This window comes from Candida jiufengensis (genome assembly GCF_024610255.1).
Source record: "Candida jiufengensis strain CBS 10846 chromosome Unknown scaffold14, whole genome shotgun sequence".
Classification (NCBI taxonomy): Eukaryota; Fungi; Ascomycota; class Pichiomycetes; order Serinales; family Debaryomycetaceae; genus Lodderomyces; species Lodderomyces jiufengensis.
Genome location: NW_026261566.1, coordinates 47,047 through 71,541, shown reverse-complemented (window position 1 = coordinate 71,541; position 24,495 = coordinate 47,047). Strand labels below are relative to the sequence as shown.

General features: G+C 24.2%; 9 protein-coding genes across 9 annotated transcripts; 5 read left to right on the top strand and 4 right to left on the bottom strand. All coding sequences in view use genetic code 12, as the record gives it.

Moving 5' to 3' along the window:
- Positions 1-1,356: 1,356 nt before the first annotated feature.
- MDL2 (Mdl2p) lies at positions 1,357-3,723 on the bottom strand (the record flags this gene model as incomplete). Its single annotated transcript, XM_051765989.1, has 1 exon — positions 1,357-3,723. The coding sequence occupies one exon, from the start codon at positions 3,721-3,723 to the stop codon at positions 1,357-1,359; it is 2,367 nt and encodes a 788-aa protein (XP_051617735.1).
- Positions 3,724-4,046: 323 nt separating this feature from the next.
- On the bottom strand, positions 4,047-6,125 carry KGF54_005214 (dipeptidyl-peptidase III; the record flags this gene model as incomplete). Its single annotated transcript, XM_051765988.1, has 1 exon — positions 4,047-6,125. One exon carries the CDS (start codon positions 6,123-6,125, stop codon positions 4,047-4,049), a length of 2,079 nt encoding a protein of 692 aa, XP_051617734.1.
- Positions 6,126-6,496: 371 nt separating this feature from the next.
- Positions 6,497-7,483, top strand: KGF54_005213 (uncharacterized protein; the record flags this gene model as incomplete). Its single annotated transcript, XM_051765987.1, has 1 exon — positions 6,497-7,483. One exon carries the CDS (start codon positions 6,497-6,499, stop codon positions 7,481-7,483), a length of 987 nt encoding a protein of 328 aa, XP_051617733.1.
- Positions 7,484-12,714: 5,231 nt separating this feature from the next.
- Positions 12,715-15,051, top strand: KGF54_005212 (uncharacterized protein; the record flags this gene model as incomplete). Its single annotated transcript, XM_051765986.1, has 1 exon — positions 12,715-15,051. One exon carries the CDS (start codon positions 12,715-12,717, stop codon positions 15,049-15,051), a length of 2,337 nt encoding a protein of 778 aa, XP_051617732.1.
- Positions 15,052-15,642: 591 nt separating this feature from the next.
- Positions 15,643-16,425, top strand: KGF54_005211 (uncharacterized protein; the record flags this gene model as incomplete). The annotated part of the gene is made up of 1 exon (XM_051765985.1): positions 15,643-16,425. One exon carries the CDS (start codon positions 15,643-15,645, stop codon positions 16,423-16,425), a length of 783 nt encoding a protein of 260 aa, XP_051617731.1.
- Positions 16,426-16,515: 90 nt separating this feature from the next.
- SKI8 (SKI complex subunit WD repeat protein) lies at positions 16,516-17,673 on the bottom strand (the record flags this gene model as incomplete). The annotated part of the gene is made up of 1 exon (XM_051765984.1): positions 16,516-17,673. The coding sequence occupies one exon, from the start codon at positions 17,671-17,673 to the stop codon at positions 16,516-16,518; it is 1,158 nt and encodes a 385-aa protein (XP_051617730.1).
- A 239-nt stretch (positions 17,674-17,912) lies between these two features.
- On the top strand, positions 17,913-20,087 carry NUP82 (linker nucleoporin; the record flags this gene model as incomplete). The annotated part of the gene is made up of 1 exon (XM_051765983.1): positions 17,913-20,087. One exon carries the CDS (start codon positions 17,913-17,915, stop codon positions 20,085-20,087), a length of 2,175 nt encoding a protein of 724 aa, XP_051617729.1.
- A 320-nt stretch (positions 20,088-20,407) lies between these two features.
- On the top strand, positions 20,408-21,418 carry SNF4 (AMP-activated serine/threonine-protein kinase regulatory subunit; the record flags this gene model as incomplete). The annotated part of the gene is made up of 1 exon (XM_051765982.1): positions 20,408-21,418. The coding sequence occupies one exon, from the start codon at positions 20,408-20,410 to the stop codon at positions 21,416-21,418; it is 1,011 nt and encodes a 336-aa protein (XP_051617728.1).
- Positions 21,419-21,591: 173 nt separating this feature from the next.
- On the bottom strand, positions 21,592-24,192 carry KGF54_005207 (uncharacterized protein; the record flags this gene model as incomplete). The annotated part of the gene is made up of 1 exon (XM_051765980.1): positions 21,592-24,192. One exon carries the CDS (start codon positions 24,190-24,192, stop codon positions 21,592-21,594), a length of 2,601 nt encoding a protein of 866 aa, XP_051617727.1.
- Positions 24,193-24,495: the final 303 nt, after the last annotated feature.

Genomic DNA, 24,495 nt, shown 5'->3' with positions numbered 1-24,495 from the left:
AAATTAGATAAGGCCTAGTTTGTGTCAACTTTGTTGCATTTTGTACCAACTTCTCCAATTATCTTTAGTCCTACTAATTGCATTGAAATTAATCTGATAATATAAAATGACCTATATCAAAGTTGAATCAGAATCAACTATTCAACTCTACCAAACAAGCTGCTCACTCACAGTCATGTTTCCTAAATACCAAAGTCAAAAAGGGTTGTCAGTCAATTATCCAAAACATCAAATATCTTACTTGCTTCACTCCAGTGTCTAATTCAAATCATAGTCAAGTCAGTCAATTAAGTTTGTCTCCAAAGGTTGAGTCTCAAATTTAATAAAATTGTTCATTTGTCCATTGGGTAAGAAAAACATCTCGGGTAGTCAACTCAGGTAATTCCCATACTTAAGTAAGTGAAATGTCTCACAAAAATTTCCCAATTGATAATGATACCAAATTTTGAGGTTAGTAAATAAATTAATAAATAGTTCTACATTTGTATGGATAAAAGTAGTATGGATAAAAGTAGTATGAATAAAAGTAGAATTTAGTGATCAATTGAAGAAGAAAAGTAGTAAAAAATTATTTTAAAAGGAAAAAAAATTTGATATATTTATATGGCAAAAATATTTGATATGCAAATCTGTAGCTGCAAAAAATTATTGCGAGAATATAATATATGTTGTGGGCCAGATTTTTTTTTTTGGATTAGACTGCTTGAACAATGCTAAAACTGACAAGAGAAGCCTCAAATAAAAGTTATTTGTGACTCAAAATCTTTTGAATTATTGATTACCCCTCTATTTGATCTATTGAAAACAGGTTCTTTGTAGATAGTTCAAATTTCAAGTTGTGTATAATTGACTAGCAAAACACGTGATAGGATTTATAGATCCAACTTTTTTTTTGACCCATTTGGTAGTGCTGGATTAAAAACTTACTTAACCAATAAAACTAATAAAAAAAAATTTCAACCTCAAACAAAAGCCGAGTACTACAATATTTACATTTGCATTAACTATTCAATTCCAACCTTAAAAAATGTCAGCATATAAACAAGCAGGTATATCATTAAACAAAGCATTAGCAATTGCTGCTCAAACTTTAAGAAATTCATTAAAACCAGAATTTAAAGCTGCTGCTGAAAGAAGAGGAGCTGTTGAAGCAAAAGTTATAAAATTTGAAAATGGTCAACCTGGTGAACCAAAAGAATTAAAAGCTATTGATACTTAAATCACTTAAAGGAAGAGATGTTATCATGAGTTAATAAATTAGTGAATGTACGGATAAATTGTTTTTTTTTCACAATTAATATATATATTATTAATTACACTTTGGAGTTTCTATCTATTTACATTATTGGAATATTACTATTTTTTCAAATCATCAGACATGGTTAATTCAATATTTTCAACTTTTTTCTTGGTATCTAAAGTAATTTCTTCAATTAATTGATCTCTAAAACTTTCAGGTAAATTATCAATTAAATTTCTTAAATTTTGTAATTGTTTTAAATTTTCTAATTGTAAATTTTGATCTTTTTCTATTTCATAAGCTTCATGATTTGCATGATCAATTTTTTCAATTTCATCTTCATTTAAATTTTCATCTTCTTGTTTTGTTATAGATTCATTTAATAAATTTGATAATTCAGAATTTGGGTTACTAAATAAATCAATAAATTTCCCAGTTTCTACAACTTTCCCATTTTTACCTAATACTACAATGAATTCTGATTTGGATATTGTTGATAATCTATGAGCAATTGATATTATCGTCATTTTACCTTGGGTGGTTAAATCTTTTAAAGTTTCATTAATTAATGATTCACTAAATGAATCTAATGCTGATGTTGCTTCATCTAAGATTAATATAGATGGCTTTTTGATTAATGCTCTTGCTATAGCAATTCTTTGTTTCTGTCCTCCTGATAAAGATGCTCCTCTACTACCTATAATTGTATCATATTTATCAGGAAATGATTCAATAAAATCATAACAATTTGCTTGTTTACAAACTTCAATAATATCATCCATTGTTAAATTTTTAATTTGTTTTGGAGTTAATCCATAAACTATATTTTCCAATATTGTTCCACTAAGTAAAACTGGTTCTTGTTGAACTATACCTATAATATGTCTTCTTAAATCTCGTACTTGAATATCTTTAATATTTTTACCACCAATTAATATTTCTCCCAGTTGAATGTTATAAGATCTCAACAATAATGAAGCAACTGTTGATTTACCAGCCCCAGATGGTGCAACAATACAAGTACTTGTAGATTGTTTAATATTGAAAGAACAACCATTAAAAATTTTATCATTTGGTCTAGTTGGATAACTAAAAGTAACATCTCTAAATTCAATTTCATTTTTAAGTTTCTTTTTAGTTTGTTCACCAAGTACTGGATTAACATCATTTTTATAATCTATTAAATCAAATAATCGTACACCTGCACCAGCACCCTTCATTAATTCCAAATATGTGGTTGTTAAACTATAAAGTGCTGAATTGAAAAATTCCAGATACATTGTAAAAGCAACGACATCACCTGCAGTCATTTGACCTTTCATCATTAACCATATACCAATAGCAACACAAGATAAATAACCAGCATGATATAATGTATAAATACTAACGGAATAATTGGATTGAGCTAAAGCTTCTTGTTTTGCAACTTTAACCACTTGTCTTAATTTATCACTATATTTGGCCATTTCTTTTTGTTCACCAGTGAAAGCATTAACTAATTTCACTGAATTTAATGTTTCTTCACTGACTTTAGTTAAACCAGCAGTTGCATTTTGTAATTTTGTTGATAATTTTCTAATTTTTTCACCATACCATACTGAACCAATGGTTATAGGTGGAGATATTAATAACATTATACCAAATAACATTGGATTTATAGAATACATCATATAAGAACTTATGATACCAAACAATAAATTCTTTAATCCATCAGGTAAATTACTAGTTATTGATTTACTAACAACATAAGCATCGCTTGATAATCTACTTATTAAATCACCAACTTTATTTTTATCATTATCATAAAATTTAGAATCATGACGTAATAGATTCTTCATTACTTTTGATCTTAATCTTGCAACTAATCTTTCACCTAATAATTTTAATACCCAAATACGAGCCCAAAAACAAACTGCTGATAAACACATGAAGGGAACCATAATTGCAAATATTGTTGAACTTGGATAACCCCAAACCATTAATTCTCCATTTGAATTTATATTGTGATTACTAAATGAATCTAATAATGCACCCACCAATTTAACTGCTGTTGTAGGATATAAAACTGCACATAATATAAATCCAATAGCTAATAAAAATAATTTCCAATCTGGTTTACCTAATTTAAGGATTCTTGATATAGTCTTTAGATTTTCTCTAAGTTTTTTATTATCTAATTTTGAAATTTCCTTCTTTTCTTCTTGTTTAATTTCTCTTTTTTTCAATTTTGCAAATTCTAAATGAGTTTTGACTGAATTGGAATTTTGTGACGGTTGTGTAGTTGATGAATTAAATTTGACTTGATGAATGGTAGTGTTTCTATTAATGATTTTTTGGAAATGTTGTGGTTGAGCTCTCGGTATTATGCTATTACATAGTGAATTATGAGTTTTGGATTTAATAATTGTATGAAATTGTTTTATGCGCTGTCGATTTAATGGTAACCGATGTAGTATTAATGATGATGCTATACTATTAAACATTATTTGTATAAATCTCTATTACTATATATATCTATGAGTTCACTCAATTACTCTATACCTTGTTCTATAAATGCCATTGAAATTGAATATTGTTATTAATCGATTGACTGTGAAATATTTAAAGATTTGATAATTGATTTTTTTTTACTCATTTTTTCAAGTACTGCGCTTAATTTGAATTTCATTTTGGATCAACATTAACGTGTTGAAAGAAGGAGATATGATAAAGGAGCCGATAGAATTGATTGTTGTCGAAAAGAACAGAAGGTTTAATAAGTAGCGCGTTTCATTACTTTACAATTTCTAGATTTAAATTTTTAATTTTAAAATTGGATATCTCTTTCAAAAAATGATTGAATCATACCAGCTTCACTTTCATCATATTCAACCAATTCAACAGTTGAATCATCACCATCACCTCTTATAAAAGTATTAGCTTGGATTAATTTTTTTCTTGGTTTTTTCTCTTTTAATACAATATCTCTAAATTTTCCATAATCTTCTTCAACATTAGATTTATCAAGATAATATTTTAAACCTTCAACTTTATTTGCAGTTGATTTATAAATATGTATAGTTGATAAAAATTCTCCTAGTGCTTCAACTGCTGTATTATCATATAATTTTGATTCATCTATAACAATAGTTAAATCTGAAAAATCTGATTTTGAAGTTTCAAATTTAAAAACTCCTGCTTTATGTAATTGTTTCATTATTGCAAATCTACCTTGCATATGAGGTTGTCCCCATTTTTTAGCTTCTGGATCCCAAAATTCTAAACCGATTAAACCAGCTCTGATCATCATTAAAGTAGCAATATACATAATATCCTTTTGATCTTGTTCGTCAGTGATTCCAAGTATAGGCAATCCATTGACTGGATCTTTTAAAATTAGATATAATGCAACTAATTCTGCTCTACATTCTTCATATGATCCTGCATACTCACCGAAAACTGAACTCCAAGTTTCATTTGGTTTATACCAAGATTTTATTCTTTCATCATTTTTATCAAAATTGTATTCACCAACAGCTACTTCGGTATTAAGCTTACATGTACCATGTCCAAGAAGTTCGTGATACGAAACTTGTACCTCAAAACAATCATCTCTAAATTTTTTGAATTTTTGTTGATCTTTATTTTCAATAAAAGTAATAATTTCTTCTTTTTTTGGATTTTTTGGATTTGCTGATAAGACATTACCTAGTGAAACATTTTTAAACCCATAATTCAATCTAACATCATCATAATTTGGAATATTTATACCTGCTGGAACTCCTGAACCTGAAAATGTTAAAACTTCTAATGATGTAAAATCTGGTGGTGTAAATTTATCTTTTTCATAAATTGGATCCCATGGCAATTGTGTAATAAATTTACTAGCTTGATTAACTAAATCTGTGAATTTCTTAGTTCTTTCGTGATTTACCATAGCTACTAAACCTTCCCATTCACCTCTAACACCGGCAGGATCTCTATAAGTTTCAATAAATCCAATATTTGATTCAACTTCAGGTTTAAAATCTTTAACCCATTCAATCTGTGATAATTTGTGAGCTTTCATTGATCCAGTTTTGAAAGATTCAATATATAATTCAATTAAATTTTTTTGAGTTGGATTTGAAACATATATTAATGCATGAGTTAAATTTTCAACAATTTTGGAAAATTCTTGAGAATGATCACCAAATTTGAAATTTATTTTGTGACCATCTGGTGTGATTAAATTTAAATGTTCATATAAATTTTTTGAATCTGCTGATGATACTAATACTGTAAATGATCCATCTTTGTTTTTAATAATTCTTGTATTTTCAGGCATAATTTCATTTGATGCTAATACTTTGTCGACTGCATTAACTTCTTCCTTTGTAATGTTTTCTGAATCTGGATAATAATTAGTTGATAACCCATTTTCTGGAAATCCTAATAACCCTTTGGATGTATCATAAATTGAATCTTCAACTTTAGAATATAATTCCGAAATTTCTTCATTTTCTAATGAATTAATAAATGTTTTTAAATCTTGTTTTTTGATTTTTGGTATAAATTTTCTATCGCCAAATGATTTGTAATTACCCATATTATCTAAAAATTGACAAGCATATTCCAAATAATAAATTATATTCTCTTCATCGATCGATTTAATTTTTGAAAGATATTCTTGATTTGTTTTAGGTTCATCTAATTGTTTATGAATTAATAAGATTAATTTGAAAATATCAGGACTTTCTTTTGATACTGAATCCAATATAGCTTTTGAACCATTATATGAAGCTCTTGATAAAAAATGAGCATATTTTTGTAAATTTGAGGAACTTAATTGTTCAAAATGCTTTTTAGCTGATAATAAAACAATTGGCGCTTCTGAGTCAGCATAAAACAATTCAAGTGATGACATTCCTTGTTAAATTTTAAATAAATTTGTTTTAGTAAAAAGAAAAGAGGTAGAATATATACAAAATTAATAAATTTATATGTGTTGATCTTTTGTTCAATTTCTGAAACAAAATATTCCATTTTTTAAATTCCGTTGAATTCTTCATTCAAAATATTTTTTTCCACATTATTCCCCACCAAATAAAGGACTTAAGAAATTGGATAAGGCAATTTTAATTATAGAACTAAAACAAACTTCAAGAAAACAGTCTAAATTGCAACCAAATATATATTGAATTCGACCGCCGTTTATTGGAGTGGAGTAATATTTTTTACATTTGTTGAGAAAAAGTTAAAGTTTGTGTTACTTCTTGTATAAAGCCAATTCATAAGATGGCAAAAAATCAACAAATTAAACAAGACAATGTATTGGAACCTACTCAAGTGAAACCAGCAAGTACTATCGATGATATTGAAGAAGATGAGGATGAAGAAGAAGATGAAGATTATGATCCAACTAAGAAAAATGAAGATGAAGAAGATTTAATAAGTGAAGATGAAGAAGAAGAACAACAAGCACCAAAAGTAGATTATTCTAAAATTGAATCAAATATATCACAAGTTAAAACAAGATCTCAAAAACTACATGAAAAAGAAGTTAAGAAATCAAAATTTATTGGTAAATTTGAGGTTGGATCGAATGGATTAGTTAAAAATACAAGTTCAATTGATATTGATTCTATATTTGATGATTTAAAAGAAAATAAAATACGGAAAGATGAAGAAGAACAAATTGATGCACAAATGTTGGAAGAATTAAACAGTAATAAACTACTGAACAACAAATCCATTCCCCAACCAGAAACAAAACAAAGTGAAGAATTAATATCATCAACTGGTATAAAACAAATAAAAATTCAAATAAATTATACATTTGCAGGCAAATTAATAACAGAATCAAAATTAGTTGATGAAAATTCAGAAGAAGCAAAAGCATATTTAAATTCAACAAATGATATAACTTCATCAACAAATCAATCAAAATACAGATCAGAAGTTCCTATAACCAGAAAAGATCCAATAACTCAAAAAAATATAAATCTTCGAATTAAATTAAAAAGACCATCATTAATAAATAAATTTTTAAATATAAATTCTAAAAAGGGTTTAAAATTATCAACTTTAGAAAAATCAAGATTAGATTGGGCTAGTTTTTTAGATAAACGTAAAATTGGTGATGATTTAAAAAAATATAATCTTGGATCTGGTTATTTAGATAAACAAGATTTTTTAAATAGAATGGAACTGAAAAAAGATGAAATTTATCAAAAGGCTAAAGATGATGATAAAAGAAGGCAATTTCAATTACAAGGTAAATAAATTATTTAATAAATGTAAATAAACTGTCATTCTTGAAGTTCGTATTTTCAGTGAGTATCTTATAATTAGCAATTTAGATCTAATTTCTTCACTCTTTACAGTTAAATGCTGCGCATATGTTGGCTGTAATGCCTAATTAATAAGTTAACGAGTAGAAACTACTGTTGTTATTAGTAAAACATTTGAGACTGCTATTAGATCACATTATTAGTAGGTATTATAATAATACTTTTAAAATTATTAATGATTTGAACTGAAAGTAAATCATACAAATGATAATTTGATTAAATAGAAATAATACATTCAATACATAAGCAGCTTACAGCTTTTACATGAAAGAAGTACAAGTTGATGCGTGTTTAAAATAAATTCCATAATGTTTGGACATTAGTTTTGCCAAATTATTGATAATTAATTTTTGGTTGTCAAATATCCAAGTTAGAAAAACCCATACAACACCTCTTAAAAAATTAAAGAAGGTAAAACAAATTATAAGTAAACTTTTAAAAAGTGTTGCCAAAAATTTAGAATTCATATTTGAATATAGCTTTCATTATCAAGCTTCAGTTATAATTCATAATATATGAACAATATGAGTATCCTCCATTGACCAAAACAATTTAAAAATCAAAATCTAATAGGAAATAGAAGTAGTAAAGATATAGGTATTAATGCTAAAGGTGCTTGAATATTGACTCAGGGTATAATTGCTTTATTTCCATTTTCAAAAACCTACTACTGTTTACTATTTTTAAACCTTGACTTCCAGAAAGAAAAATTTATTATGCTCTTGAATTATAAACAACATACTTACTCATCATTAACTATGAAAACCTATATTTGAAACATCATTAATATAAATAACCTTCTATAAATTTAAAGAATTTACCCCTCAAATTATTTGGTAGCAACCTCTCATAAGACGCGTCTTATATTAATTTTTTAAATTTTTTAATTTCAATTAAAAAAAAATAAATCATTAATTTTATATAAACTTTAAAAAAAGAATTTTTAGTTAACTTAAATTTTTAATCTTTTTGATCTATTTACAATAAAGAAAAGTTTATTATTTAAATTAAATTAAGTTATCATTTCTTTTTCAATATTTGGCCAATACATTATATAACGTATTAGTTAAATGTTCCATCATTATTTTAGAATTGTTTGAATAATTCAATCTTATGAGAAATTAAGGAGAAACAAGAAACAAATAAAATATGAAACGTTTATTCTTTATAATATCTTTCTAAATTTTATTTCAATCTTACGATGAAACAATAGATGATGACATCAACATCATTTTACCCTTTTTATTTGATCTTTTTTTTTTCACTTTGTCAAACTATTTATTTATTCGGGTATTCAAGGGGAAATTATTAGATGTTTATCATGCCATATATTAATTTTGTTTCTTTTTCATTTATTTCCTCTACTACTCTGTTGAGATATGTTACTTTAAGTGACTTTATGAAACGTAAAAACATACGATGAATATGAAACTGCGTTTAACCAAAAAATATTATATATGTTGAATCTGCAAAAAGAAAGTAGAACTACGAAAAAAACGTATGTTGGTAGAAATAAAGTCCAACTTTTATTCAGTTTTATTTTTCTTGGTGTTAAATAACAAAACTAATACGTCAATCAAAACCTTGTTATAGATTCATTTTGTTTTTGATTTGGTCTCAAATTTTATATTATACCAATCACACACGTGCTTGAGCTTCAGCCCTTTTGGTTATTTTCTTTAACTATTTAAACTTTAACCTTTTTTAAATTTTTTTTAACTTTTTTAGCATAATTTCAACATACTTTTAGTACCTGAATTTTATTATAATTAAATTCTGTAAACAATCTTTTAATAGATGAAATTTAAATTTATATAGTAATAGAAAAAGTTTAAATTTTAATAAATCAAATCATTGTAATTTGTGAATGTAATTGATCAATAAAGTATAATTGAACATATTTGATTTCATTTAAGTTTTATCCCAAGAGTTTGTGGAGTTTAAAAAAATGAAAATTTCTTTATTTATTCATAAATTTTAAGGTACATTTTTTTTGAATTCTTCCAAATTCTGTAAATTAAAATACTCAAATGAAACAAGAAACCTATTTATAGAATTTTACTATCTAATTATGAGAAATGAATTTAATTTTTATACGATGGATTTAAAAAAATTTAATTTAACCTAATTAAGTTAAATTAAAGGTACATCAAATCAAAATTTTTTAAAATAACAATAGAATCAATAAGCTTGAAAATGACAATCGAAATTTCATAATGAACAAAAGTAATATTTGTACATTATCCAAATTATGAAATTTAACTAATAAAAAAGAGCAAATCAAATTTGGTATATTTACAAAGGTACTTCTTGATTTATTATGTTTTAAATCGAAATTTTTTGAAATTATTAACCTAGTTGATATATATTTTCTAAAAATAAAACAAAAAATATATGTAAGGGATAAAGAAAGGTTATAATTTTAATGTATTTTGCCTTGCATTATACTTATTATTTACTTGTATCTAAAAATTTTTCAAAGTTTTATCAAAGAATGTTCACTAAAAAGAAATAATTATTATGCGAAAATTTAGGTCGTACTAAAATTATACATAATGTATAAATACGTACGAAGTTGAAAAAAATTCAATATCAATTTTTAACTGTGCTCATTCATAGTTTTAGGTAAATTAAAACGTCTTATTATCCACTTATAAAATTAAGCGCAAATTTTTCAAAAAATCACGTCTCTGTATATATATATAATTTTTTTTTTGTTAGAGTTACTTAATTTAAAGTTTTAAACTAAAGTTTTTAATAAATCAAGATTAGATATAAATTTAAAAAGTTTAAAAATATTTATTACAAGATTATTAACTTTAACTTTAATTCAATCTCTTTTGATCTCAGGTTAATGAATTATACTTTCTTTTGTCAAGATTCTAATTTACACCTTGTTGAAAATATAAAAATGTATAATTACGTAGTTTTGAATAAGAATGTAAAAAAGGAACTATAAAAAATTTAAAACTATTAAAACTAAAACCTTGTTTCAGTTTTTTTTTTTTAGTTGCAATATATAGCCTATCGTAACCTAACTTTAGTGAAAATATAATTAGAACCATAATTTAAAAAAAATATAGCATAGTTATACATTATGTTATGATGTTTACTTTCGGTTAGTTTTTAATTTTATATCTATATTATTAGAAAACTAAAAACAAATAAATAAATATTCTATTATAATAGTAAATAAGGTGAATACTTACGTGAACCAAAAAAAGCAAAAAAAATTTGAACTCACATCTCATACAAAATTAATTGATCATCAACTTCAAAAAAATTTTATAGTTCGAACTTGAAATTAAATTATTGAAATTTGGCTTGAACTATTAAAGTAAGTTCAAATTATGTCAATCATTTTGTATTTCATATCACCTTATAAAAATATATTTATTATTTGCATTAAAAATTAAGGCAATTTATTAATATGATTATTATTATATTTATAATATATCAATTTTGTGTAATTTTGAAAAGCTTAGATTGTTTTAAATATATATATTTTAATCTAAGAAAATATTAATTATTTAATTAAACCATAATTTTATCAAATATTATGACTTCATTTCAAATAATAAAATTGGTCTTTAGATGAATATGTAAGCTAAACCATTATACGATATTCTTATCTATACGAAATCAAAATATAAAAATCTACATGAAATTTCTCTTAATCTTTTAAGGCAATCAATTAATCTATGCGTTAAATCAATTAATATACAATTTTAATTTATGCGTTAATATACGAAATTATTATTATGTATGAATAAATAGATAATAAAATTTTAAATATTCCATACCTTGTAGTCTTTTGTTGTTGTAAATCTTAAAAGTTTTTTAGTGAATCAAAAAAATAAAAAAAATAGATAACAATTCATACATTAGATTACGCTTAGATAAGGTATAAAGCTAAGATCAACAACAAATTTTAACCTTTACTTAACTAGAGGAGAGTGTTAAAAATAGTAATTTATTAATTATTTTACGAGTTAAAAAGAAAAAGAAAAAGAAGGTAGAAAAAAAGAGATTTGATTGATTAATTAAGTAGTTCAATAATCATTTATAATACATAATAATTAAATAATAAAAAGTAAGAGTTAAAAGAAATATGAATGAAACTGGATTAACTGGAAGGGCTGAGAAGTAATAATAATAATAAGGATGATGGATACAACTTATATAGATCATATGTATATAATTTATGAATTATAATTATTTTCCATATTATCCGTATATATATAATTATATTCTATACTACTTAATAATAAAAATTGTATGACATATTATTTTATTTAATTTTTATTCTTTTATGTAAGCGTATAATTTTTAGTTAAGCTTTTTTCTTAATTGTTACACAAAGTTAAAATAAATTTAAAAATAAAAAATAAAAATAAAAAATAAAAAAAAAAAAACTTATAAAAAATTAACACTACTTTTTTATTAGTAGTTAACAATAGTAGTAACATCAGAATATATATTAATATATAGTTAACTTTTTTTTTCTTCTCTTATACTTGTTTTTTCTTTACATTCCAATACAACAACAAACTAATATATTAAATATATATTTATATCGATATATCGATATAGAACTTCATATCATTTTGAGGATTTTTTGATATAATAATATTATAATTAATATACCAACTATTATTCATTCATTCATTCATTTAATTAATTATTTCATTAATACAATAATATTGAACTAAAAAAAAAAGAATTAATTTTTTTTTTCTTCGTTTAGTTATAAGTTATTAAGTCATTCATTTGTTTATATATAATATAATATAATACAATACAATATATAATATACCCTATTATTCCATATTTATATTCGGTTTAATACAAATAAATCAAAGTCAAAGTTATTATTTCATCATTCGTTTCATTAATAATTTCATATCATCATTTTCAGTTCAACTAACAACTTACAATTTTTCAGTTCATTTTATAATTTCAAGTTTTATAATAATAAATTTGAAATAGAACAATTTTATTTATTACTATTCAAGAAAAATTAATTTTTATTTATACAATTACAATAATAATAATAAATATATTTATACACGTCTTAAAATTTAAGCAACCAATTTTTATAATATCATTATTTATCATTTCAATAATAACAAGATTTTATACATAATATAGATCTATATATATATGTCAGTACCAAAACATTTAAGTCTACCTTATAATAATAATACTTCACATTTATCAACTTTTAATAATAATAATAATAATTTATCAACTTCAACTACAACAACACCAAAAACTACTTCATCACCTTTTAATCCAAGAACTCATCGTCATAAAAGATCTCAAGCTATATCTGGAGATTTTGATGGTTTAGGTTTATTTAATTTTCCACCATCTATTATTAATAATAATGGTGGTGGTAATAATAGTAATGGTAATAATAATCAATCATCATCAACTTCATCAAATTTAAATTTACATTCACTGCATATATATAGTAAATCTATATCAAATTCAACTACAAATTCATTTGTCGGTTCATCACAAATATCATCATCATCATCTGTTCCAAAAGAAAGATCTATATCTTTTGCAAATGATTCAAGACCAAATAAATTAACTTTAACAGAAGATAATGATTTTGAATTAAATAGACATTTTAATTTTAATAATAAAGAAGATTTTGCAAATCCAATTGATTTAAAAACTTTTGAATTTCCTTCACCATCACCATTTCAAGATAAAATTTATGAATTTAATGATAATAATAATGATATTGCACAGGAACAAGATTATGAAGAAGAAGAAGATAATACAATATATACAACTAATTTTAAGAAAAATTTAAGTTCTCCAATACAATTAAATAATAAAATTTCACAATGTTCTTTAAATAGTTCAAAATTACAAAATCAATTAAATATTGATGAAAATATTCCAGATCCTGTTATTGATTTAGATTATATATTAACTGCAAATTTACATATTGGTAATTCGAATGATGATACATTAATTTTTAATCAAGATGATTATTTAGGTTCACCTGCAATTGTTGAAGAAGATGATGATATTGAAGATCAATTAATTTCTAATGATGATGATGTTAAATCAATTGAAGATCCAACGACTACCACCAATTTAAATTTATTAAACACCAATTTAAGTCATGATGATGATTTACAACAACCAAGTACTTTTTATTCCTCAGCAAATTCATCAACATCAAGTTTTACTGGTAATAATACTCCAAATTTATTTTCAACAACCACTAATAATAATAATATGACTCCAACACAACAAAGATCAGGAGCAAAAGCTCATAGATATCAAATATTTTATGATCAATCAAATAGAATATCAAATGCAATGAAAAGTTCAGCAGAAAGTATTGATAGATCAAGTACTCCACCATTACAATTACAATTACAACCAGTATTTCGTAAAAAATATTTAAATCATTCTTCTTCATTACCATCCCTCAAAGCTAAAAGATCTTTTTCATCAATAAGATATAATGAATTAAAAAAAATTTCATCACCAACAAGAGAATATTATAGATTACAAGCATCTTTATCACCAACCAAAAATCAATGTAATTATAATTATAATCATAATCATAACCTACAGTTACAACAACAACATCAACAAAACACTAATTCAATAATTGCAAATAATCATAATATAACAAGTGAATATGTTGAACTCCCCTCAAATTCATTACATCCTCCAATTCCACAAAGTTCAACTCCATCAACATTAGCAACTCAATCAACAACAGATACATTACCAACAACAAAAGTAGAATCATCAACATCACCAATAAGTGCAAATTCAGAAATTTCTTCAATGATTATAAATGATAAACAATCAAAAGAAATTACACCAATAATAATAATAAATAATAATACTACTAATCAAAATAAAACAACAACTACCACTAATAATAATATTTTTTTAATTAATGATTTGAAAAAATCAAATGATGAATCATTTCAAAGTGATTCTACAATTTCAAATAGTCCAATAATAGCATCAAGTGCACCAGCATCAATTTCTACAAAAGAATTTAATCAACAACCACTACAGCAAAATCAACAACAACAACAACAACAATCTAAACCTAAAAGATCTCCAACATCAACAGAACAACAATTCTTAAACCAAACTCAAATTCCTAACTTAAAAAAGAAATTAGACTCACCAATGAATAAATACGAATACAAAAAATATCCACATCGAAACACAAAGGGACAAATTAAAAATAACACAAATCAAGATATATTATCAATATCTTCTGCATCTACATCATCATTAACTTTAACTTCAACAATTGATAAAAAACAGGTTGCATCAACTACTAATTTACCTGGTTCTACTACTACTACTACTACCACAACTACCACCACCAATTCAACAACAAAACGTAGTAAAGGTCATTTTAGATCAAAATCAAATATTGAAGATTCTTTAATTAAATCAAAACGTAGTTCAAAATTTTTTGACTGGCTCAGAAAAAAATAAGAAAATTTACATTTGGTTAAGTTAATACACATTCCATTTTTAAGTTGAATAAACGTTATTTTTTTTTTTATTTCATAACTGATTTCACAGTTTTGTAAGGATTTAATTTTTAACTCTTGATACTTTTAACAGTATAGGCTTTGAAATCGATCCGGTATTGATTTCTTTTTTCCGTACCTAATTTTATTCAATTTAACTATTTGGGCCCCCCACAAAAATGTATTTGGGGGATATATCAAAAAGCAAAAGCGTTTTGATTTCTCCCCACTCAATTAATGTCTCGTTTAGAATCAATTAATCATGTTGATAAAAACCACTTCAAAAGATGAAATAGATTGCAATTCTAATAAATATAATAACTAGTTTTAAAGACTCGAAACATAAGTTTAAGACATAATTAAATCGACACGTCAAAAAGTTTAAAATTTATAATAATAATCTCAAATTAATAAAACTACGAAAATTACACAAAACAAAATAGATCTAAAGGAGCACAAAATCGAATTTTTCAGTTCCTAGCCAAATATAAAAACCATAAATTTCCCCCCGCAAATTCAATTTTCCAAACTTTCAACAAATTTATTACCAAAAATGTCAAATTTATTTTCATTAGAAGGTCAAGTAGCAGTAATAACAGGTGCAACATCAGGTATAGGATTAGGATATGCTCAAGGATTAGCTTCCGCCAATATCAAACAACTTATAATTACTTATAGATCAGACAAAACTTTAAATGAAGCCATCGATGCAATAAAAGAAATTAATTCCAAAGTACAAATTGATGGTATTAAAGTTGATTTTTTAGAAGAAGATGAAGATTTACTAGTTAATAAAATATTTGAAGAAAGTTATAAAAAATCAATCACTGGAATTATAAATATATTAATAAATAATGCAGGTATAACTGAACGTTATCAATTTGAAAATTTCCCTCAAGATAAATTCGACCAAGTTATAAAATTAGATTTAAACATACCAGTAAAATTAACTAAAAAATTCGGTTCACAATTCCTTAAAACACAAACTAAAGGAAAAATAATATTCACAGCTTCATTATTATCTTTCCAAGGTGGGATTAATTCATCTCCTTATGCAATTGCAAAAGGTGGATTAAAACAATTCACTCAAGCAATAAGTAATGAATGGTCATCACGTGGGATTCGTATTAATTCTATAGCTCCTGGTTATATTAAAACAAAATTAACTAAGTCCATGTCACAAGATGCAAAAGATTTAGTTGATAAAAGAATTCCTATAGGAAGATGGGGTGAACCAAAAGATTTTTGGGGTCCTATTGTATTTTTATGTAGTGATGCTTCTAATTATGTTACTGGTGAAACTTTAGTTGTTGATGGTGGTTGGTTAGGACGTTAAATGATATATTTCAATTATTTATGATATATAATTTATAGAGCTGTTTACAATTGAATAATGAACTATTTTTACAAGTACTTTTATTTATATCTATACACCTCCAGCTTCTCTATACCATCTAATACCTCTATCAAAACTAATAACACATATACCTTCATTTGAATCACCACCTAAACCACCTCTTATTCCTTTATTCAAAAATTTAACTCCACTAGGTATACTTTCATCTTGTTCTTCTACATTGTTGGTGTCTAAATCACTAATATTTAAATTTAAAGTTGCTTCTCTTTCTAAATTATCTAAATTCCATACTCGTACACATTTATCAAATCCACAACTTACCAAGAATTTCCCATCTTCATTAAAATCTAAACCTAAAATCCAACCTTGATGAGCAAAACCTCCAATAATATTTTTTGCTGAATGTGAAGGTGTAATTAAATTTCCAATATTTTCTCCATGTTCTACATCATATAAAGTTATTGAACCTGATGATTGATTATCTCTACCTACTGCTAATAAAGTTCCTCCTGGTGAAAATTGCAAGATTCTAGGTATTGAATTATTTTTATTATTTGTTGAAATTAAATCATTGGATTTAAAAGTATAAATTAATTTTAAATTTTCAAAATCATATAATTTTACATCACCATTTGTATAACCAATTGCACATTTTTTATTTGTTGTTTGATTTATTGATAACGATATTGCGAAATTTTGTATATTTGTGGTGGTTGATGGATTTAATTCACCATGTTTTATAAAATTTATGGATACTTCATCATTATTTAATGGTTCAATTTTCAATTTATATACTTCAGTTATAGAATTCATTTTATTTACTAAAAAATAATCTTGTTTTGAATTAGGATCTTTATAAAATCCAGGTACCCAACTTTTTAAAATTTTTAATTCATTATAATCTTTTAAAGTTGAAATATCATCATTTAAAAAATATTTTAAATATAAATCTCCATTAAAACAACTTATTGCAATAATTGTAATCTTTATTATAGAATTTGGTAGTTTATTTTCATATATTGATAAATGATGTAATCCACTCTTATTTATGAAAAAAGATTCAACTCCTTCCAAAGGATTATGAATTTCATCTTTTTTATTATCCCATAATTTTAAATATCCATCACTTGATATTGTTATTGTATATTTATTTGTAATTTCTAAACCCAAAATATCTGAATTATGAGCTTGTGATGCTGATACTGTTGATATATATTGTTTACCCATTCCTTATTTTAAAACAATTGAAATGTTGAATTCATTAAATTTACAATTGTATTTATTTAATTTTGGTTGTATAAATTTTTTAAATTTATTTGTAACTTAAAATTGTATTTAGGATTTATAATTAATTAAGGATCAAATTTTTATATACAACTTATAGAATTACAACCAATTTATACAATATTAATTTTTAAAATTTTACTCAATTATCATCATCATCATCATCAATAACAACTACCAAAATGTCAGAACTGTTGATCTCGTCAATTTCAAAACAATCAATTTTTCAACATCATACATCAATTGAATCATCAACTTTTATTACCAAAAATAAACTTATATCTAAAAATAATTTAATACTAAGATATGATTCAGAAATTTATTTTGCAATTGATAATATGATAAGATGTTGTAAAATTAATCCGATAACTACAAATTATAAATTAATTAGAACTTTACAACCACAATTTGAAATTTTTTCTTTAGAATTAAATGATTCAGGTAATCTTTTAGCAGTTATAGGTGAATCAGAAATTGAAATTATTGAAATACCATTAATTTTAAATACTAAACAAAAATCAATTTATATTGAAGGTACTACTAATAAAAGAATTAAATTAACAAATGGTAAAATTAAAAAAGTTTTATGGCAATCAATTATAGCTAATGATTCAATGTTAGTTGTATTAACTGATCAATCAGAAATTTTAGGTTATAATATTAGAAAATCAACTATAATTCCATTAATTCAAATAAAAAATAATCAAAAAATAAATTCAATAACTTTTGGTTCAAAAAGTAAAATAAGTGAAGGATTAAAATTATATGCATCAACTGATGATTCAATTTTAAGTTTTGATTTTTATACTAATTCAACTTCAATTGCAATTTCTGAAAATTCATTAGATGTTGCTATAGCTGATACTGAAAGTATTATTGATTTAATTAAACAAGAATTTAAAAATAATACATCATTACTTCGACAAGCTGAAAATCAACTTCAATACTATCAAGATTTACAAAAAAATGAATTACTGAAAAATTTTAGAGAAGTTAGATCAATTTATTCAAATGATCCATTGGAATTGTTTATAATTGAACATAATAGAGAAACACCAAATTATGAACCTTTAATTGTGGCAAATATTGGAGCTGATGATTTAATTTCATTTGGTGATAATGAACAGATTTCTTTAATTGCAACTATAAAAAACAATACAATTTCATATTTTACAAAAATTTTAGATTTAAATTTTATAAAAATTAAACAAACACCAAATAATTATTTAAAACCTAAAAAAGGATTTGGATTTATTGATTCACAAAATGATAATAATTTGGAATATAAATTTTATAAAGAAAATTTAAATGGATTGGATTTTATACAATCTGAAACAATACCAATTGCAGGTAAAGGATTTTTGAAAAATTTACATAAAAAAGAAGATAAATTTGTAGCAGTTATTGAATCAAATTTATTCACAGTAAATTGTGAATGGGTTGAAAAATTATTGAATGATTTTAAGAATAATAATGAAGATTGTTTATCAACTATTAAACCTATATATAATTTAATATCATCTGGTGATGATTTACAAGGATTTGCATTTGTTTCTCAATTTGATCAAGAAGTTGCTATTGTAGTAAGAGATAATTTGGAAATAGTTACAATTAAAAATAGTATTAATGAATATGAAGAACCTGAATCAAGCAACAAAACTTTAGCCATTGAAGATAAGCCGAGCCTACCATCATTGAATTTAACTTCAGATCAACCATTTGATGAAATTGAAAATAATTTAAAAGCATTGAAAAAATCAATAATTATTAAACCACCAGGAAATTTAAATCCTTCAATAGAGAATCTTAATAAATTTAATGACATCACCAAACATACAAACAAGAACGTTACAAATTTTTCAATCTATGCCATAAAATTACAATCAAGAATGATATCACAATTAAAATCATTAAATTTACAAGTAGATACGTTAAAAACTTTATCAACAAATACCCAACCATATGATGAAAAATTAGATTCTCGTATTTCCAAAATCCAACAAAGACAATCTCGTTTAAATTTAAAATTACAAAACCTTCAAACCAAACTAAATGATGAATTTTATAAGATCAAAGATATACCCATATCAATAGAAGAGAAAAAATATTTTGAAGAAATTAATCAATGTAATAAATTAACTTTTGAATTAATTGAAAAATTAGATTCATACGAAGATCAAGTTTTACAATTAAAAACTGCAAAGAAACAACAAGCTACTGATAAGAATAATAAGGATAATAAAGATGGTATTTTGGAAGATTTACAAATTAATCAAAAAGTTAAAAAATTAAAAAATTGGTTGAATTCTCAAGATCATGAAATTCATGATTTAATGGATAAAGTCAAGATTTATTAAAGTGAAACGTGTATTCTGTATTAATTGAAAGTGACTAAACAGTTTTTAATCTAATTGTAGAATGTATATCTCATACTTAGCTCTGTTTCATGATGGTTGTGTTATACTAGATCTTACTACGTTGTAATTTCTAAAATTCGCGCTACCAGTTTTTTGCTATTAAAAACATATTACAAATTTTATTATCAACAAATTTAACCAAAAGGATAACGACAATATAAATAATTTACAACACTACAAAATTTATTCCATCAATATTTCAATTTACAAACTAATAACTTCTTAATTCAATTTTATAACACATATACACAACCTTTGGAATGACAGATATAATTCAACCATCACAAAATACTACACCAAATGACTATATACTTAGTTTATCACAATCACAAATAGATCATGATCAAAAAATTGGTATAAAAGCCATAAGATTATTTTTACAAAGTAAAACTTCATATGATGTATTACCAGTTAGTTATAGATTAATAGTACTAGATACTTCATTATTAGTTAAAAAATCATTAAATATATTATTACAAAATAATATAGTATCAGCACCATTATGGAATAATAAAACTTCAAGATTTGCAGGTTTATTAACAAGTAGTGATTTTATAAATGTTATACAATATTATTTTCAATTTCCTGAAAAATTTGAATTTGTTGATCAATTAACTCTTAATGGATTAAGAGATATTGAAAAATCTATTGGTGTTGATCAAATAGATACTTCATCAATACATCCTTTTAAATCATTATATGAAGCTTGTGTTAAAATGTTAGAATCAAAAGCTAGAAGAATTCCATTAGTAGATACAAATGAAAATGAAGCAAGAGATATTGTTGTTAGTGTTTTAACTCAATATAGAATTTTAAAATTTGTTGCTTTAAATTGTAAAGAAACTAAAATGTTATTGAAATATATTAAAGATACTGATTTAAATAAACCAAAAAATTTAAGTACATGTACTATGCAAACTCCAGTTATAGAAGTAATTCATCAATTAACTTTAAATTCAATATCTTCAATACCAATAATAAATGAAGAAGGTAAATTAATTAATGTATATGAAGCATTTGATGTATTAACATTAGTTAAAAATGGAATGTATACAGATTTAGATTTATCTGTTGGTGATGCATTATTACGTCGTTCAGAAGATTTTGAAGGTGTTCATACTTGTACTTTAAATGATAGATTAAGTACTATAATGGATACTATTAGAAAATCAAGATTACATAGATTATTTGTTGTTGATGATGAAGGGAAATTAATTAATGTTATTACTTTAAGTGATATTTTAAATTATATATTGTTTGGTGAAGATTAAACTTTTAGTTGAGGTTTATTTATGTATAGAATAAATAAAATGATTTAATGATGCAAAATCACTCAAATAAATTGTTGTACGTATATTGGAGGACTCTTTTCAAAATTTGGTGGTCAGAAATGATTCTATCAAAAATTTTTTATAAAAACGAATTCAAAATATTAGAGTATATATTATTCTATATTTAATGTTTTAATGTTATCAATAACTTCGATAATTTCAGCCTCAATATTAATTTTTTCCAATTCAAAAGTTCCAATACTTGAATTATCAATTTCTTTTAATTTTGTTAAAAGTTCTTGCTCTAATTTTGATGGTTCAAGTTCCATTATTTTTTCTTCTAAATTAATATTATTTATATCTTCAACATCTTCTGACCGTATACCAAATTCATCACTAGTGGTATTTCCAAATATTCCATCATTTATATTATCCCAGCCTTTTTCCAATTGATCTTGGTTTCGGTTTTTCAATTCTAAGTATTGTTTGAATATTTTACGTTTATTTATTGTAGAATCAATTCTAGAATTCAATTGAGCTAAAAATTGAGAATTATTAACATTTTGAATTTTAATAGGTATTGTTACAATTTGTTCATTTGAAAATTTTAATCTCATAAATTTTAAAAATTTTTCAATCCAATTTATTAATTTCAAGAAAATTTGCTGATCATCGTTAACATAAACGTCATGTAAAAAATTCCATAATATTTCTTCATGTTCATCTAATACTGATTTTATTGAATCATATATTTCTAAAGGGTTCATAAAATATTGTTCTTCTCTTATTGTTGATAATGTCTTTATCAAATCATCTATTAATTTTTGAAAAGCTGAAAATGCATTATGAATATTACTTTTGGCAAATACTCTCATTAAGGGATTATAAAAAATTTGTAATATTGATTTTAAAAGTTGAGTTAATTCTGGTTCTTGCCATAATTGTTTAAATAATTGTTTATCTCTTTTTCGTACTTGAATTAACCAATATTGTTTTAAGTTTTGATATAATGAAATAGTAGAGTCTTCATGATCTTCATATGATTTTACAATTTTATTAAAGTTTGAGTCTGGTGGTGGTGAAATTAAATTTGTGGATAGTAGAGTAAGCACAAAGTCTTGTTGTTTTTCAATTGCTTCATCTTTAATATCTGTTATTTCATCACCAGTAAGTTCTGTATAATTTTCAATTCTTTCCATATACAATTCAAAACCTGATAATTTTTCTTGTAATAATGTAATTTCTTTTGCGAATTCATTTAAATCTTCATTTAATAACATTATAAATACTAATGAACATAAATTTCTTGCACCCGTCTTTTTAGATTGTTCAGATAAATCTTTATTCCAACTTGGTAATTTAGGGATATTAACAAATAATAAATCAACAATTCTTGATACCATTTTCATTGGATTTGTAAATCTTAAAATTCCATAAATTAAACTATATGGAAACAATCTATGAAATTTTTTACATTTTTGAAATATTTCATTGGAATTATCTTGACCTAAAAATATTTGATATATAGTTGCTGCTATTTCTATTTTACACCAATCATTAAATGTTTGTAATAATGGCGATGCATTCTTTATACTTTCTATATCACCAATTTCTTGAAAAACTTTCATTATTGTATTGGGGTTTTTAATAAGTTGTTGTTTAAAATTTTCAAAATTTTGACTTAATTTAACCATAAGTTTTGCAGTTTGATCTTGAAACTCAATTTGAGTTTGTAAAATATTCAGTTCGTGATTTTTTCTTTCTTGATAATCCATTATGTCTGAATTAGTCAAGGATGTCCTATTTGTCAGTATAAAAGTTAAAAATTTTTGATTATTTACTATTTCCTTATGTTCAATCAATAATCTGAGATATCCTCGCAATGATAGTCTTAATTTTTCTCGACTTAGTAACCCAGTTCTTGCATCCATATCGAGATCCAGATCTTCATCAAAACCAACATCATTTTTATCTTTGTGGGGTAAACTAGGTAATTTAGTTGACATTACACCTGGTAATTCTTTAATTAAATCACTCTCCAATTGTCTAAATTGATCATAATATTTTGATATATAATAACTATCATATCCATTACTATTGTTTTTGGTTACAACTTGTATAATAAATTCATAATGATGATTTCTTTGTTTGAAAAACCAAGATTTTTCTTCATAGCTTAATTTCCTGACTGCAACTACATTAATCCACCACCTAGTTTTGAATTTCATTTTATCAAATTCATGTAATCCTATAACTGTTGGTGACTCCTTTTTGTGTACATCAAATTTATCCAATTTTGCAGTATCTGAAGCTTTAAGGTGTGAATCATTAAGATAATTCATTTCATTTGTTGTTATTAATACGGTATTATAAAATACCAATAATCCAGATAATAATTTTTTATTTGTTTTCCTACGTTTAGAAGCATTATTTCTCTCATCTGATCCACTAATTTGTTTTGAATTAAAAGTTTCAACAAATGGTTGTAAAACATCTTGCCAAAAATATTGTTGTTCCTTTGATGAATTATTTGTTACAAATGGGAAAGTTGCAATAAATTCTTGAAGAAAAAATGATAATAATGGTAAATCTTTATAATTATTTTCCAGTTTAAATGGTTGACCTAATAATTTACAACATTCTGGATCATTTAATTTTGTTAATTCTATTGATAATTGTCTTTCTAATAAAAACTTTTTTAAAAAATGAGTTTGAGTGGGAGTCAATTGTCTTATATCAATATCGCCTATCTCGTCATCGTCTACGGGTATCATTTGACGTAGATGTGAACTGATTACCGACGGTTTGTTTGTAGTTGTTTTCTACTTTTCTAATATTTTTTAAATTGCTGCAAACAATTCTGAAGTTTATAAATGGAATATATTATAATTTAATAAAACTAGATTTTAAACATTTTTCCGTTAAACAAAATTATCTAGGTATCGTTCATGAATTGATCTAATCAGGAACTTTGAGTAATTGAATAATGAATAATTGATTATTAATACTTGTTATTATCATATACTCAATCAAGTAAATTCAACAATGTTACAATCAGTAAAATTATTTTTCACGTG